Genomic DNA, 18,039 nt, shown 5'->3' with positions numbered 1-18,039 from the left:
CCTAGTCTCACTAGGAGACAGTGAGATGGTCCCTACAAGCTACCTGCCCTCTAACACTAAAATATATGGGCAGGTGGTTACCATCAATGGTAAGAAAGCTGAGGCTCTTAGAGACACAGGAGCCAGTGTGACTGCAGTGAGGCATCACCTGGTGTCTCAAGAGCAGGTTGTACCCCATGCCTACTGTAGGGTTGTCAACGCTGACAATTCAGAGAGTCAGTGTCCGATGGCTCAAGTTCCCTTCGAGTGGGGGGGGGGTCTCTGGTACTCTGCAGGTCTGTGTGAGGAAAGCCATGCCTGTTGACTGTTTGCTAGGGAACGACTTGGAGGACTCCCCTTGGGAAAAGGTGGAGAAAACGACTCACCTGAAGATGGTGGGTCTACCTGACTGGGCGTGCGTGACCACCCGGTCAATGGCAGCCAGTAGGGGTGATCAAGAGGTCCTGGGGCCTGACAGAGAGGCCCAGGAACCGGCCTTAGGGAGAAGGCGCAGGGTGCGCGGGAAACCGGCCCCTGAAGTTCCCACGGTCCAGGAGGAAGCAGACCTTGAGGGGGATGCCCTGGAGCCTACTGGGGAACAGATTGCCGAACTGGGGGACCTGCCTGAGCTGACCCATTGGCAGCAAGAAGGAGGCCCCTCCAGGGAGGAATTCTGCAGGGAGCAGAAAGAATGCCCTTCTCTCGTGGGTATGCGGCAGCAGGCTGCAGACCAGGCCAATGGTGTTCAGGCCAAAACACATTATGTGTACTGGGAGAATGACCTCCTGTACTCAGAGCCTAAGGCTGCTGAACCTGGGTCAGCCCGTGTGCTGGTGGTACCCCAGAAGTTCAGAGCCTTCCTACTGGGACTGGCTCATGATGTGCCTTTAGCAGGACATTTGGGGATGGACAAGACCTATGATAGGCTTGTCACCCACTTCTACTGGCCCCAAATGCACAAGAGCTCAGATGCTCATTGTAGGACCTGTCCAACTTGCCAGGCAAGTGGGAAGAGCGGAGGGAAGAACAAGGCTCCCCTCCAACCCTTCCCTGTGGTCAGTACGCCATTCCAACGAGTGGGTATTGATATTGTTGGGCCTCTGGACCCCAAGACAGCCATGGGCAACAGGTTCATCCTGGTCTTGGTGGATCATGCCACCCGGTACCCTGAAGCCATCCCTCCGAGGACAGTGACGGCCCCCGTGGTGGGGCGTGCACTGATGGGAATTTTCTCCAGAGTGGGATTCCCTCTAGAGGTGGTGAGCGACAGGGGGACCAACTTTATATCCAAGTATATGAAGTCCCTTTGGCAAGAGTGTGGTGTAACCTACAAGTTCACCACACCTTACCATCCCCAAGGAAATGGGTTGGTTGAAAGATTCAACCGAACCCTGAAGGGCATGATCATGGGCCTGGAAGGTCCAATGAGGCGTAAGTGGGACGTCCTCTTACCATGCCTGCTCTTTGCATACCGCGAGGTGCCACAGAAGTCTCTAGGGTTCAGCCCCTTTGAGCTGCTGTATGGTCACCCCGTGAGAGGACCACTGAGTTTGGTAAAGGAAGGCTGGGAGCAATCTCCCAGGAAACCTCCCCAGAATGTATATAGCTACATGCTGGCCTTCAGAAACCAAACCAGGCGCTTCAGACAACTTGCTGAGGCAAATCTGGAAGCTAGCCAGGAGGAGATGAAGCGGTGGTACGACCAGAATGCCACTCTGGTAGAGCTTCAGCCTGGACAAGAGGTGTATGTCTTGGCCCCAGTGGAACCCTGTGCCCTTCAGGATAAGTGGACAGGCCCATTTGAGGTTGTGGAGCGCAAGAGCTCAGTGACATACTTGGTGGACATGAAGACGCCCAGGAATCCTTTAAGGGTCTTACATGTCAACCGCCTCAAGCCCCACTTGAAAAGGTCCGAAGTGGGCATGCTGTTGGCCACTGATGATGGAATGGAAGAGGAGTCTGAGCCTCTTCCTGACCTCTTAGTGGCCTGTGAGAAGGATGGGTCAGTGGATGGAGTTAACCTCTCACCCACCCTGACCCCTGAGCAACAGGAAGACTGCCGCCAGTTGCTGGGGCAGTTTCCAGACCTGTTCTCCCTGGTTCCTAGTGTCACAGATTGGTGCGTCCATGATGTGGACACAGGAGACAGCTTACCTGTGAAGCATAAGGGTAACTGACAGGGTCCGGGCCTGCATCAAGGAGGAGGTCTCCAAGATGCTTGCTCTTAGGGTGGTTGAGTCTTCCAGCAGTCCTTGGTCCAGCCCCGTGGTCTTGGTCCCAAAGGCTGCTGCGCCGGGAGCCACACCTGAACTCCGGTTCTGTGTGGACTACAGAGGACTCAATTCAGTCACCAAGACTGACGCGCACCCTATCCCCAGAGCTGATGAGCTCATTGATCGGCTAGGGGCTGCCCGGTTCCTCAGCACGTTTGATTTAACGTCTGGGTACTGGCAGATCGCCTTGACCGATGGGGCAAAGGAGAGGTCAGCATTCTCCACACCAGATGGGCATTTCCAGTTCCGGGTTATGCCATTTGGGATGAAGAATGCCCCTGCCACCTTTCAGAGGTTGGTCAACCAGGTGTTGGTTGGGCTGGATGAGTTCAGTGCCGCCTACCTGGATGACATCGCAGTGTTCAGTGGCACCTGGCCAGAACACCTGCAGCACCTCTGGGAAGTGTTGATGGCGCTGCGCAAGGCAGGCCTCACAATCAAGGCAAGCAAGTGCCAGATTGGGCAGGGTTCAGTGGTGTACTTGGGACACCAAGTGGGGAGTGGCAAGGTGGCACCCTTGCAACCCAAAATTGAGACCATCCTGGCTTGGGAACCCCCCAAGACCCAGACTGCAGTGAGAGCCTTCCTGGGGCTCACTGGGTATTACAGGAGGTTTGTCAAGGGCTATGGCACTATTGTGACCCCCTTGACAGAACTGACTTCTAAGAAGCAGCCCAGGAATGTGATTTGGACTGACACCTGTCAGAAGGCTTTTGACACCCTGAAGACTGCCATGTGCACGGCGCCCGTGCTCCTGGCTCCTGATTTCTCCAAGGAATTCATAGTGCAAACAGACGCTTCAGAGCATGGTGTAGGGGCTGTTCTCTCACAGATGACTGAGGAGGGCTGGGACCAACCCGTAGCCTTCATCAGTAGGAGGTTACTTCCACGGGAAAGTAGGTGGAGTGCAATAGAGCGAGAAGCATTTGCTGTGGTCTGGGCGCTGAAGAAGCTAAGACCCTACTTGTTTGGGTCTCACTTCCGGGTTCAGACGGACCACAGGCCCCTCAGATGGTTGATGCAAATGAGGGGTGAGAACCCAAAACTGTTGAGGTGGTCCATCTCCCTACAGGGTATGGACTTCACGGTGGAACACCGCCCTGGCACAGATCACGCCAACGCCGATGGTCTGTCCAGATTTTTCCGCCTTAGTGATGAGGAACTCCCTGGGGAAGGGTAGTTCTCCCCACATTTCAGCTGGAGGGGACACGTGTTAGACCTGGCACCTTGGCGTGAGTTTCCCTTCCACTTTTTGCTGTTGTGCCTCAAATGTTTTGCTGGTGTCTGCTACTCGGGGCACTGCGCCACGGCCAACCCGTGCCGCAGTGCAAGTGCTCCCTACTGTAAAGTGTACATATGATTGATGTCCATGATTGGTTCATTGGATTTACTGTTAGTCCCTAGTAAAGTGCACCAGGAGTGCCAGGGCTTGTGAATGCCAACACTGCTAGTGGGCCTGCAGCGCTGGTTGCGCCACCCACAGAAGCAGCCTTAAAATGTGTCTAGGGTCTGCCATTGCAGAACCTGCGTGCAGTCTGGTACTGTCACCCTGGCTGGGCAAGTGCACACACTTGCCAGCCCCTAAACCTTCCCTTAACCTTCATATTAGTCACCCCTATGGTAGGCCAGAGGGCAGGGTGCATTGTAAGTGTAAGGTAGAACATGCCCTGATGTGTGTGGCATGTTCTAATAGTGAATTACTGCCAAAGTCGTTTTTCCACTATTGTAAGGCTACCTGTTCCCTTCTAGGCCAGATGGGCTGCTGGAATTATTACACTCTATAATCCCAGCAGGCTCAGGGAACATGGTAGAAATTCATGTTTAGTATGCCTGAACTCAGAATAATAAAATACTTCTTTTAGTAAAGTTTATTTTAATATCCTGTGTTTGCAAATGCTACTTTTAGAAAGTTAGCATTTGCTTGCCTAACCATTTCAGCCCGCCTCTGCTTGGGTGTGGATCTGACTGTCTGGTGTGTGTGAGTGACAGGGCTGGGAGTTGACAGGTAGTGATTAGCAGGAGGACCCCTTAATGGGTGGTGGGAGTTTCCCCTGAATGATGCATCAGGCTGTGCCCCTGCCACCACAATGCTGGCTCCGCCCTCCTGGGGAGCGACTGATGACTCAGCCTGCACCTGGCCCAGGAAGGACCGAAGCTTGTCAACAAAGTACTCAGGCCACTCCTGCCCTCTCAATGCCGGCTCCGCCCCCCTGGGGAGCGGCTGATGTGCCTGCCCTCACACTGAATGCAGAAGTCATAAGTACCCACAACAAGTACTCAGAGACTGGAGCAGTTATGCAGAGGCCCCCCTGGCTTGCTAGAACAAAAGAATCTGGGTATAAAAGTAGGAGCCCTGCTCCTTGTAAATTAGATCCTGTTTGTGCTACAAGAGAAACTCTGCCCGAAGAGAAGGACCTGGAAGGACTACAAGGAGGAGTGCTGACTCTGGCCTGTGTCTGGTGCCTTGCTGCCAAAGGAGAGGAAGAGAAAAGACTACAAGAGACTTTTGCTTTATTTTGAACTTTGTGCCAAACTCTGCTGAAAAGATCTCCAAGGGCTTGCTGTTGAACTTGCCCCCTGACCAGCGCTCCAGGAACAGTGAGCGCTAACCCCTGACCAAAGCATCTGCTGTGTGTGCTGCTTATCGCTGCAGCGCTGTCTGAGGAAGACGAGAGCATCAAGCCCCCCTGCACACCGTGACCGTGGGTGAGCAGATTGCCATACCAACGTGAAGCCCAGCCCGCCGCTGGCCTGAACACCGTGACGGCATCTGCACCTGGCCCCACGAGAGCAAAGTAACGGAGGACCCGTCCGGTCCAAGCACCGAAGTCTACTGGGCCCAAGCGCCGTAGATTCCCCCGCAAAGACGGACTGCCGCCCTTGTCATCTCCCTCGCTATCAGCGTCTGGCCTGCTGCCCCGCTGAAGGGACATCACCGCGACCGGCACTTTGGCTGGGTACGTCCCGCACTTGGGGACCGTACTGCCACTGCGCCACACCCAGCCGCCGCCGTCAGGACTGAAGAGGAGACCGAGTGAAGGACCTGAGACCCCATCGAGCACCGCCGCCCCCGGGTGACCCGTGACCTGCTGCCTCGAGCCGCAGCTCGCCTCGCCCGTCAAGGAAGCAACGCGACGTGGGACAGCTTCCCCCTGCAGTCGTCCTCTTCGAAGATCACCACCAGAAGTTCAAGGTACTGTCTTTTGCCCTTCGCGGTGCGAGCGTCCTGCAATCCGAGCTCGCACCGCGCTGACTGTTCTCCGGCACCCCGGGAGCCTCGCAGCTGCTGGCTGCTGGCAGCGCAAGCCGCCCCCTGAATCAGAGGCTCGCGCTGCTCTTGGCCCCCGAGGCCCCGCCTGACGCTCGCTGAGACCCACGGCCCCCTCTCCCCGAGTCGAGCCCCGCCGGGTGACTCGTTTCTGGAGCTGAGACAGCGGAAAGCGCCCTGAAGCGCTCAAAGACCCTTGAACCTTCGTAAAACTGGGCAGAAGGCCCGAAAGAGTGCGTTTAAGAACTGTGACTATTGATAAAGATAACTGGAACCTGCATACAAGAAAGTAACTAAGACTGTATTTACAAGCCTGCTTGAAACTTATATAAAGATATATATTTTTACAAATACAGTTTGGTGTCATTGTGTGGTGGGTTGGTTGTGATGGTGTAATATTGCAAATGTTTAACCCTACATGCCCCAGAGATTAGCCTAAGACTGCTTAAGCCACACTACCTAGAGGGTAAGCAGAGGTTGTCTTGAAGGTAACCCTCAGCCCTGACGAGGAAGAGAGAGGCCCTGCTTGTCGCCAGTGTTGCACTGCGCCAACCAGAGACTCCCCCTTCCTACAGTTTCCTTTAAGACTCTTTGGAGAGCGACGCTAGCGCCTAGTAGCTGGAGGTGTCGTTTAAGAATCTTTGGAGAGCGGCACTAGTGCTTAGGAGCTGGAGGTGTCCTTTAAGATCTTTGGAGAGCGACACTAGCGCTTAGTAGCTGGAGGTTTCCTTTCAGAATCTTTGGAGAGCGAAGCTAGTGCTTAGGAGCTGGAGGTGTCCTTTAAGGCTCTTTGGAGAGCGACGCTAGTGCTTAGGAGCTGGAGGTTTCCTTTAAGACTCTTTGGAGAGCGACGCTAGTGCTTAGGAGCTGGAGGTTTCCTTTCAGAATCTTTGGAGAGCGAAGCTAGTGCTTAGGAGCTGGAGGTGTCCTTTAAGATCTTTGGAGAGCGACGCTAGCGCTTAGGAGCTGGAGGTGTCCTTTAAGATCTTTGGAGAGCGACGCTAGCGCTTAGGAGCTGGAGGTTTCCTTTCGGAATCTTTGGAGAGCGAAGCTAGTGCTTAGGAGCTGGAGGTGTCCTTTAAGATCTTTGGAGAGCGACGCTAGCGCTTAGGAGCTGGAGGTGTCCTTTAAGACTCTTTGGAGAGTGACGCTAGCGCTTAGTAGCTGGAGGTGTCCTTTCAGAATCTTTGGGGAGCGACGCTAGCGCGTAGGAGCTGGAGGTGTCCTTTAAGCTCTTTGGAGAGTGACGCTAGCGCTTAGGAGCTGGAGGTTTCCTTTCGGAATCTTTGGAGAGCGAAGCTAGTGCTTAGGAGCTGGAGGTGTCCTTTAAGATCTTTGGAGAACGACGCTAGCGCTTAGGAGCTGGAGGTGTCCTTTAAGACTCTTTGGAGAGTGACGCTAGCGCTTAGTAGCTGGAGGTGTCCTTTCAGAATCTTTGGGGAGCGATGCTAGCGTGTAGGAGCTGGAGGTGTCCTTTAAGACTCTTTGGAGAGTGACGCTAGCGCTTAGTAGCTGGAGGTGTCCTTTAAGAATCTTTGGAGAGCCTCGCTAGCGCTTAGGAGCTGGAGGTGTCCTTTAAGATTTTTGGAGAGCGACGCTAGCGCTTAGGAGCTGGAGGTGTCCTTTCAGAATCTTTGGGGAGCGACGCTAGCGCGTAGGAGCTGGAGGTGTCCTTTAAGATCTTTGGAGAGCGACGCTAGCGCTTAGGAGCTGGAGGTTTCCTTTCGGAATCTTCAGAGCGACGCTAGTGCTTAGGAGCTGGAGGTGTCCTTTAAGATTTTTGGAGAGCGACGCTAGCGCTTAGGAGCTGGAGGTGTCCTTTAAGACTCTTTGGAGGGTGACGCTAGTGCTTAGGAGCTGAAGGTGTCCTTTAAGACTCTTTGGAGAGTGACGCTAGTGCTTAGGAGCTGGAGGTGTCCTTTAAGATCTTTGGAGAGCGACGCTAGTGCTTTGGAGCTGGAGGTGTCCTTTAAGATCTTTGGAGAGCGACGCTAGCGCTTAGGAGCTGGAGGTGTCCTTTAAGATCTTTGGAGAGCGACGCTAGCGCTTAGGAGCTGGAGGTTTCCTTTCGGAATCTTTGGAGAGCGAAGCTAGTGCTTAGGAGCTGGAGGTGTCCTTTAAGATCTTTGGAGAGCGACGCTAGCGCTTAGGAGCTGGAGGTGTCCTTTAAGACTCTTTGGAGAGTGACGCTAGCGCTTAGTAGCTGGAGGTGTCCTTTCAGAATCTTTGGGGAGCGACGCTAGCGCGTAGGAGCTGGAGGTGTCCTTTAAGATCTTTGGAGAGCGACGCTAGCGCTTAGGAGCTGGAGGTTTCCTTTCGGAATCTTTGGAGAGCGAAGCTAGTGCTTAGGAGCTGGAGGTGTCCTTTAAGATTTTTGGAGAGCGACGCTAGCGCTTAGGAGCTGGAGGTGTCCTTTAAGACTCTTTGGAGGGTGACGCTAGCGCTTAGTAGCTGGAGGTGTCCTTTAAGAATCTTTGGAGAGCCTCGCTAGCGCTTAAGAGCTGGAGGTTTCCTTTCAGAATCTTCAGAGCGACGCTAGCGCTTAGGAGCTGGAGGTGTCCTTTCAGAATCTTTGGGGAGCGACGCTAGCGCGTAGGAGCTGGAGGTGTCCTTTAAGATCTTTGGAGAGCGACGCTAGCGCTTAGGAGCTGGAGGTTTCCTTTCGGAATCTTTGGAGAGCGAAGCTAGTGCTTAGGAGCTGGAGGTGTCCTTTAAGATTTTTGGAGAGCGACGCTAGCGCTTAGGAGCTGGAGGTGTCCTTTAAGACTCTTTGGAGAGCCTCGCTAGCGCTTAAGAGCTGGAGGTGTCCTTTCAGAATCTTTGGGGAGCGACGCTAGCGCGTAGGAGCTGGAGGTGTCCTTTAAGATCTTTGGAGAGCGACGCTAGCGCTTAGGAGCTGGAGGTTTCCTTTCGGAATCTTTGGAGAGCGACGCTAGCGCTTAGGAGCTGGAGGTTTCCTTTCGGAATCTTTGGAGAGCGAAGCTAGTGCTTAGGAGCTGGAGGTGTCCTTTAAGATTTTTGGAGGGTGACGCTAGCGCGTAGGAGCTGGAGGTGTCCTTTAAGATCTTTGGAGAGCGACGCTAGCGCTTAGGAGCTGGAGGTTTCCTTTCGGAATCTTTGGAGAGCGAAGCTAGTGCTTAGGAGCTGGAGGTGTCCTTTAAGATTTTTGGAGAGCGACGCTAGCGCTTAGGAGCTGGAGGTGTCCTTTAAGACTCTTTGGAGAGCCTCGCTAGCGCTTAAGAGCTGGAGGTTTCCTTTCAGAATCTTCAGAGCGACGCTAGCGCTTAGGAGCTGGAGGTGTCCTTTAAGACTCTTTGGAGGGTGACGCTAGCGCTTAGGAGCTGGAGGTGTCCTTTAAGAATCTTTGGAGAGCCACGCTAGCGCTTAAGAGCTGGAGGTTTCCTTTCAGAATCTTCAGAGCGACGCTAGCGCTTAGGAGCTGGAGGTGTCCTTTAAGATTTTTGGAGAGCGACGCTAGCGCTTAGGAGCTGGAGGTGTCCTTTAAGATTTTTGGAGAGCGACGCTAGCGCTTAGGAGCTGGAGGTGTCCTTTCAGAATCTTTGGGGAGCGACGCTAGCGCGTAGGAGCTGGAGGTGTCCTTTAAGATCTTTGGAGAGCGACGCTAGCGCTTAGGAGCTGGAGGTTTCCTTTCGGAATCTTCAGAGCGACGCTAGTGCTTAGGAGCTGGAGGTGTCCTTTAAGATTTTTGGAGAGCGACGCTAGCGCTTAGGAGCTGGAGGTGTCCTTTAAGACTCTTTGGAGGGTGACGCTAGCGCTTAGTAGCTGGAGGTGTCCTTTAAGAATCTTTGGAGAGCCTCGCTAGCGCTTAAGAGCTGGAGGTTTCCTTTCAGAATCTTCAGAGCGACGCTAGCGCTTAGGAGCTGGAGGTGTCCTTTCAGAATCTTTGGGGAGCGACGCTAGCGCGTAGGAGCTGGAGGTGTCCTTTAAGATCTTTGGAGAGCGACGCTAGTGCTTAGGAGCTGGAGGTTTCCTTTCGGAATCTTTGGAGAGCGAAGCTAGTGCTTAGGAGCTGGAGGTGTCCTTTAAGATTTTTGGAGAGCGACGCTAGCGCTTAGGAGCTGGAGGTGTCCTTTAAGACTCTTTGGAGAGCCTCGCTAGCGCTTAAGAGCTGGAGGTGTCCTTTCAGAATCTTTGGGGAGCGACGCTAGCGCGTAGGAGCTGGAGGTGTCCTTTAAGATCTTTGGAGAGCGACGCTAGCGCTTAGGAGCTGGAGGTTTCCTTTCGGAATCTTTGGAGAGCGACGCTAGCGCTTAGGAGCTGGAGGTTTCCTTTCGGAATCTTTGGAGAGCGAAGCTAGTGCTTAGGAGCTGGAGGTGTCCTTTAAGATTTTTGGAGGGTGACGCTAGCGCGTAGGAGCTGGAGGTGTCCTTTAAGATCTTTGGAGAGCGACGCTAGCGCTTAGGAGCTGGAGGTTTCCTTTCGGAATCTTTGGAGAGCGAAGCTAGTGCTTAGGAGCTGGAGGTGTCCTTTAAGATTTTTGGAGAGCGACGCTAGCGCTTAGGAGCTGGAGGTGTCCTTTAAGACTCTTTGGAGAGCCTCGCTAGCGCTTAAGAGCTGGAGGTTTCCTTTCAGAATCTTCAGAGCGACGCTAGCGCTTAGGAGCTGGAGGTGTCCTTTAAGACTCTTTGGAGGGTGACGCTAGCGCTTAGGAGCTGGAGGTGTCCTTTAAGACTCTTTGGAGAGCCTCGCTAGCGCTTAAGAGCTGGAGGTTTCCTTTCAGAATCTTCAGAGCGACGCTAGCGCTTAGGAGCTGGAGGTGTCCTTTAAGACTCTTTGGAGGGTGACGCTAGCGCTTAGGAGCTGGAGGTGTCCTTTAAGACTCTTTGGAGAGCCTCGCTAGCGCTTAAGAGCTGGAGGTTTCCTTTCAGAATCTTCAGAGCGACGCTAGCGCTTAGGAGCTGGAGGTGTCCTTTAAGACTCTTTGGAGGGTGACGCTAGCGCTTAGGAGCTGGAGGTGTCCTTTAAGACTCTTTGGAGAGCCTCGCTAGCGCTTAAGAGCTGGAGGTTTCCTTTCAGAATCTTCAGAGCGACGCTAGCGCTTAGGAGCTGGAGGTGTCCTTTAAGACTCTTTGGAGGGTGACGCTAGCGCTTAGGAGCTGGAGGTGTCCTTTAAGACTCTTTGGAGAGCCTCGCTAGCGCTTAAGAGCTGGAGGTTTCCTTTCAGAATCTTCAGAGCGACGCTAGCGCTTAGGAGCTGGAGGTGTCCTTTAAGACTCTTTGGAGGGTGACGCTAGCGCTTAGGAGCTGGAGGTGTCCTTTAAGACTCTTTGGAGAGCATCGCTAGCGCTTAAGAGCTGGAGGTTTCCTTTCAGAATCTTCAGAGCGACGCTAGCGCTTAGGAGCTGGAGGTGTCCTTTAAGACTCTTTGGAGGGTGACGCTAGCGCTTAGGAGCTGGAGGTGTCCTTTAAGATTCTTTGGAGAGCCTCGCTAGCGCTTAAGAGCTGGAGGTTTCCTTTCAGAATCTTCAGAGCGACGCTAGCGCTTAGGAGCTGGAGGTGTCCTTTAAGACTCTTTGGAGGGTGACGCTAGCGCTTAGGAGCTGGAGGTGTCCTTTAAGACTCTTTGGAGAGCCTCGCTAGCGCTTAAGAGCTGGAGGTTTCCTTTCAGAATCTTCAGAGCGACGCTAGCGCTTAGGAGCTGGAGGTGTCCTTTAAGACTCTTTGGAGAGCCTCGCTAGCGCTTAAGAGCTGGAGGTGTCCTTTAAGAATCTTTGGAGAGCCTCGCTAGCGCTTAAGAGCTGGAGGTTTCCTTTCAGAATCTTCAGAGCGACGCTAGCGCTTAGAAGTTGGAGGTGTCCTTTAAGAATCTTTGCGGAGTGACACTAAGACTTGGGGGATGAAGGTGTTTTTACAGTGCATCTGGGTTATCAGGATTTTGAGCCATCATTCCCCTGGCAAATAGTCCTGGTAAATGTAACATCTCCCATTCTTCTAGTGCATGTGTGTGCAAGCAGAGCCTAGAAATGCGTGTTGTATCGAGTCTGAGAAGAGGTGCCCTGCACCAGATGAGCCATCGAGGACGCCTCTCAGGCACAGAGAGGCTGTAATTGTTCTGTCGCTTGCCCTCCAAGGCACGGTTTTACTATTGGAGAGGGAGGGGTGTATCTGGTTTATAGAGCATGCTCACTTTATTGCCTCAGTAATATGAGGTTTGTGTACGCCGCCTACCCCGGGGTCTGCCTATGAGGGTTGCACTTACGTGTGAGAACATCATGGATTGATCTGAGCGCTTTGTTCCAACATGGCCCTTTGTTAACTCTGTCCCACTGTTATTCAGGTCTTGACATGGAAATTGTGCTTTGTTAAGAAATAGATTCTCACCTCATGCAATGGTCTAGTACTTTTGAAATTATTTTCAAATGATTGCCCTTCCACGGGAAATTCAGGACTTCTTTTGTTGTATCACAATTCTTTATTACCTTATTTGTTCAAAAGTACATAAACATTGAATAATTTACACAAAGCAGTCCAAAAAAATATTTTGTTCATGAATAAAATATGCAGCAATAAAAAAGCAAAAAAATACAAATTAAATAGGTGAATTCGATTTCAAACATTGATAAGGTGAATAAATGACAAAAACAGAAAAAGACTTGGAGTGGGAGTTGGAGACCTTGCCTGCAGGATCATGCTTTGCTGTGGTGAGAGCTCTGTGTTTCCCTCTGATAGATTGTAACCATTGCCTGTGCTTCATTGCAGCTTCCAACGGCCTCTGCTGGTGCTCGTGGACAGGAACATAGACTTGGCGACCCCGTTGCATCACACGTGGACGTATCAGGCCTTGGTGCACGATGTGCTGGTAAGCAAAGGAAATATAACAACGACAGTCTGATGTCCCCAGCAGAAAGTCTCCGCATTCATGTTAACCTTGAAGGTTATTGCTTGTTCTTCCCCTCACGAATAAGGCCTTTAAATATTTCCAGCTGCGTCTTCCAGCAGTGATCTTGTCGGTTGTGATCGTTGTCCAATGGTCACTTGCATGCAAATGGTGCTCCATGATCTATGTGTTTTATTCATTTATTTCATTTTGTACATTTCTTTATAGTGATCCAGGGCAGAGGCTAGGCAACGCTTAATACAATAAAACACATACAGGGCTAGTCATAACAGTAACTTACACCTGTCAGTAAGTTGTACGTGCATGTTTAGTTTTACGCTGTTGAGTAACTTTACTACATTTGGGTATTCACCATTTACGACTGTAAAGGTACCCAAAAGTGTAGACGTAAATTTACCCACCACCTGAGACTAGTGACGGAGCCAAATTTACAAGTGTAAGTTACTACTGTCACAAAGGAGCAGTAGTAAGTCCAGCATCACACATGGCTAACTACTGATACAACACCCTGCCATGGAAAATAATAAAGGGGGGGGACTTCAAATAAAACCTCGTAGGAATTAATGTTAAGGGAAATTACTTTATGTTGACTTTTTAAATAGATCTATGCATTTGATGGTAAAAAATGTAAACCTCTTTAAAACATAATTATTTTTGGATACAATATTTGAATAACCTCCTTTTATATTAAAAATAAATGTAACTAGAATTATTTTAAATTAATTATAACTTTTTACATGCATGTTACAGCATTATTAACTTATTTTATTTGAAATGTGATTACTTTACATATTAAAGTATTTTTTTAAACTTTAAATTAAAAAGCAAAATCCACCTAAAATGAACAAAATATATATTTTTTTATTATGTAAACTGGTGTATGGAATTAATTAACAGTAACTAAATTATATTTTAATACACCATAATGTTAGATGATTTTTTTTTTGTAACTTTTTATTATAATAAAACATCAAAAAACAAACAAGACAGTAGAACAATAGTGCAACCATTAGGCGTGTGCTCAAGGAGGACGGGAGATACACGATAACATAAGACAGAATTTATCGGTTACAGGTAAGGGGGTCGGAGGTGAGAATTGCATGTCAACAATAAGGTACACCACATCATAGCAGGAATGCCGGGTCAGGGCGATTGGGGAGGACTAGAGATCTCAGTGAGTGGGGGCGTACATATATCTCCCCGGTACGAGTTCCATTGGTTCCAAATTTCCCCCCATTTTCTGGGTCTACCTCTCGCCACATACACCGTTTTCTCTCTAAACATGCACCAGTCCATATTCTCTTTCCAGGCAGTCACTGTGGGGGGTCTCTGGGACCCCCATAATTGTGCAATATCTCGTTTGGCTATCATATTGGCAAGAGTCGCCCATCGAAGCTGTGAGACATCATAATCATTCGGCCCCCACACATTCAATAGACATTGTCGGACTTCTGGCATCATCACAATACCCGTTACATCACTCATCACATCATGTATACGGTTCCAAAAAAGCACCACCTCAGGGCATTCCCAAATTATATGAAGAAAGGTGCCAAGGAGACCGCAACCACGCCTACATAAGCCATCCGCGGAATAGCCCATATGGATCAGGTGAGGGCCGGTGACATAGATTCGATGGAGGATCAACTCCTGAGGCTGAAAGCCGGGAGCCACGATCCTATTTTTAAAAATGGTGTCACTGTTTGTTTTTGCTTTTTAATTACGATCTTACCCTCCTGGTAACTGTCAGTCACTCGTTCTCCTCTCCCCGCGCAGCCGATTTTGACGCTGCAGCGGGTGCAGAGGGACCCACGCTATTCCCGAGGAAGCCCAGCGCCTCGAGGACACGCCCATTGATTGAGGCCACGCCCCCCCTCCTCTTCCCTCTATTTCAAGATGTGTCACCACCGGACGCGCAGCGGGCGCGCCGGCGGTGCGCCGAAGGCGCGCCAAAGGCAAGCCCGTCTGCGCCCGTCCGCGACCGAGCGGGACCCGGGGCCATTCCCCCTGTATCTCTTCCCCCTCAAACTTTGATATATGGGCCAGACACCCTTTATCGCCTGGGAAGTTCGGGGACGCATGGCTGTCTACATACCTTTACGCCTAATGAACTGCCACTAACATGTCCGGGGTGTGGACACACCTTTAACGTTAGTCAACCACGAGGGATGAAACAGGACTATTCAATGCTGCTATTGAATTGTAGGTCTTTACCTAAGCATAAAACGGAAATTGCTCTTATGTTAGAGGAACATATGCCAGATGCATTGTTCCTAACAGAAACCTGGCTCACACCAAACTCTGAACCAGATATTGTAGCAGCCCTGCCTCCAGGTTTCCAAATTACCCGCTTAGACCGGGTGGAAGGGAGAGGAGGAGGCCTAGCCATTATATGCAAAGAGCAGTTTCGCTGTCGCACTACACCTGAGTCCATCCCAGACTGCGAGAGCCTTGCTTTTAGCATTGATTTCTCTCCTAGCCACTGTTTTTCTGGCATTTTCGCCTACCGCCCCCCGGGCCCGGCAAAGCGATTCCATACGTCACTTCCAACCATTCTAGCTGAACAGGTCACTACTAGCGCTAATTTTACACTGCTAGGCGACCTTAATTTGCATCTTGATTCCCTCTGCGATCACACAGCTATGGAATTGATGGACGATTTAGCAGCCCTTCAACTAGATCAACAGGTTGAAGTTCCCACGCATATCAAAGGCCATCTTCTAGACCCAATCTTTACCAACTGTGCTGAATTAGCGGTCGGGCAATCCATCTGCCTACCCTGGACAGATCACTTCCTCATCCCTTTCACCTGGACGACACGTAAATCACTACCCCTGCCTCCCTTGATCAGGAGCTCAAGAAATTGGGCCAGATTACCTGTTGACCTCTGGCTTCACAACCTGATGCAGACCTGCCCAGCGAGTAATATTGACCCTAGTATAGCCAATCAAGAATATGAGGCCTGGATATCTACATCTCTTGAAGCTACCCTCCCTATTCGTAAAACTACGTCTAAACGTGTACAAAAAACCGCCCCCTGGTTCTCAAAGGCCCTTAGAGAGAAAAAACGTCTCTGTAGGAGATTAGAGAGAAGATGGCGTCTGGACTACGCATCGGAAGCTAAGACTCAATACAGAGAGGCAATTAATTCTTACAAAAATGATGTAAAAGCCTCCCAGTCCGCCTATTTCTCAGGAAAGATTATGGAGGCTAAATCTAAACCTAGGGAAATCTTTCAAATAGTTAAAAGCCTCACGAAAATCTCCATATCTCCTACACTTACAGCTAAAACCACAGCTTACTGCAATGATCTGGCAGAATTCTTTCATCAAAAGGTAAATACAATCTATTCTTCCTTCCCGGTCACAGCAGCCAACCCTAGCACTATGGGACAGGGGAGCCGGGAGACGGTACCCTCTCACTCTCTAGCGCTTTTGGATTATTTTCCCTTGCTAGATCCCAAACATCTGGAGCAATTAGCTCTCCAAGTTAAATCAGGATCACCAAGCGATCCAGCTCCACCGGAAAAAATACTACTGGTTCGACAAGTTGTGCTTCCCATAATTATGAATCTCTTAAATTCCTCCATCATTTCATGCACAGTCCCGTCTGCCTGGAAGAAGGCCAAGGTTCAGGCTCTGTTGAAAAAACCCAACCTTGATCCTGAGGATCATGGGAGCTATCGTCCCATCTCTCTGCTCCCATGGGTGAGCAAAATTCTCGAGAAACACGTCAACATCCATTTAATGGATTTTCTCGAGAAGAACCAACTATTAGATGCCACCCAAACCGGCTTTCGACCTAAGCACGGAACAGAAACAGCCTTGTTAGCGGTTACAGAGGAAACTCGAAGGATCCTGGATCAAGGGGGCTCAGTGGCAGTGATCCTCCTTGACCTCAGTGCCGCTTTCGATACGGTCAGCCACGTCACCCTGCTGGACCGTCTATCCGATGTAGGAATAACAGGTGGGGCACTACAGTGGCTACAATCATTCTTGAGCTCTCGGTCCTTTCAGATCTTCGAGGGAGATGCTGTCTCAACTAGTAGGCCTCTTAACTGCGGAGTCCCGCAGGGCTCCTCGTTAAGCCCTGCGCTTTTTAACATTTATATGAGACCACTAGCTGAGGTTGTCCGTCTGTTTGGCATTAAAATTATATCATATGCAGACGACACCCAGCTAGTGGTTTCTCTGTCGCAGGAGGGTGATCAATCTGCTCCATCGGGGCTACGGAATTGTTTGGAGGCAATTAAGGGATGGATGACAGCATCCTCCCTAAAACTCAACGGGGACAAGACGGAGCTGATGCTCTTGGGATCCTCCTCCCCTGCGCACTTCAGCTCTCTCTGCCCCCCCTGCCTAGGCAGCCCTCCACCCCCAAAGGATACCATAAAGAGCTTGGGCGTCTGGCTGGATAAGGCTCTCTCCTTTAACATCCAGGCCACCAAGCTCTCCGCAACCTGTTTTGGCCTCCTTCGGATGCTGAGGAAAGTCCTCCCTCTCCTGCCTATGGAGGCAAAACAGGTAGTCGTCCAGGGCCTTATTCAATCCCGGCTGGACTGTAATAACGCGCTGTATCTCGGTGCTCCGGACTATACTTTACAAAAGCTGCAGATTGTGCAGAACTGCAGCGCTCGAACCTTGCTCCAGCTGCCTCGCAGGCAATCTGCCAAACCAGGGCTGACCAAATTACACTGGCTGCCTGTACGTCAGAGAATTATCTTTAAGGCGATGTGCATCGCCCACCAGTCTTTCTGGGGCTCGGGCTCAGCAATTAACCGCCAACTGATAACTCAATATCACCCCACTAGAAATCTTAGATCCAGTCAGTCCTTCCTAGCTGTGGTCCCCAGAATCAAGAGATCGAGAACAGGTGGCAGGATGTTCTCCCTCAATGCGGCCAAACATTGGAATTCCCTTCCTATGAAGCTTAGATCCAACCCTAATCTTCTTTCGTTCCGAAAACTGTTAAAGACCTTTCTGTTTTCTGTCCACCTGTAAGCCTTCCCTCCCTGCTTCCCCCCCACCCCTTTTCTGTTGCAGTAAACATACCTTTCATTAGCGCTTGGACGCCTACGGGCAGCAACCGCGCTTTACAAATGCCCTTTTCATTTCATTTCATTCATTTCATTTCATTTCATCTTGAGTTGGACCAGGCGGAGGCGGGCCGGAATCTCAACCTCTCTGGGAGAGGAGATCGCAGATTGCAAGTCCTCGTCGTCTAATTCAATACCATCAGCAATCCAGGTGTCCCTAAGGCGGTCAAGCAGGCTCGACCGGTCATTGATCATCTTTTTGTAAAACAAAGAAATGGTGCTATCCGGCACATGACCATCCAATATACGATCTTCGAGGGGGGAGGACTCCGGAACGTCACTACCCACAGGAAAAACTGAATTCAAGGCATGACGTACTTGAACATAACGAAAGAATTCCCTATCACTCAGCTGATATTCCACTTGTAAGTCCGAAAAGGACTTTACCCTGCCCTTAACCCAGAGATCACGCACTTTACTAATACCGATCGTATCCCATTTGTCAAACCCCTTCGTCTTCCACAGACAACCCAATTTTGCGGAGGCATAAAGCGGAGTTGCACGGGTTAATCTATCTCTCCAGCCCATAGCCGCAGTCGCGCTATGCCACACTCGCACGGCTATA

At 50.8% G+C, this 18,039-nt stretch overlaps 1 protein-coding gene across 1 annotated transcript in view; it reads left to right on the top strand.

Moving 5' to 3' along the window:
- SCFD1 (sec1 family domain containing 1) overlaps positions 1-18,039 on the top strand; it is a 459,613-nt gene that overhangs the window by 120,334 nt on the left and 321,240 nt on the right. The window contains exon 10 of the mRNA XM_078659415.1: positions 12,241-12,340. Within this exon, the coding sequence (XP_078515541.1) occupies positions 12,241-12,340 (100 nt within the window). The remainder of the gene's footprint in view (positions 1-12,240; positions 12,341-18,039) is intronic.

The sequence above is a fragment of the Lissotriton helveticus genome, chromosome 9 (assembly GCF_964261635.1).
Source record: "Lissotriton helveticus chromosome 9, aLisHel1.1, whole genome shotgun sequence".
NCBI lineage: Eukaryota > Metazoa > Chordata > Amphibia > Caudata > Salamandridae > Lissotriton > Lissotriton helveticus.
Note: the sequence above shows the minus strand (reverse complement) of the source record. Positions and strands in the feature narration are given on the sequence as shown.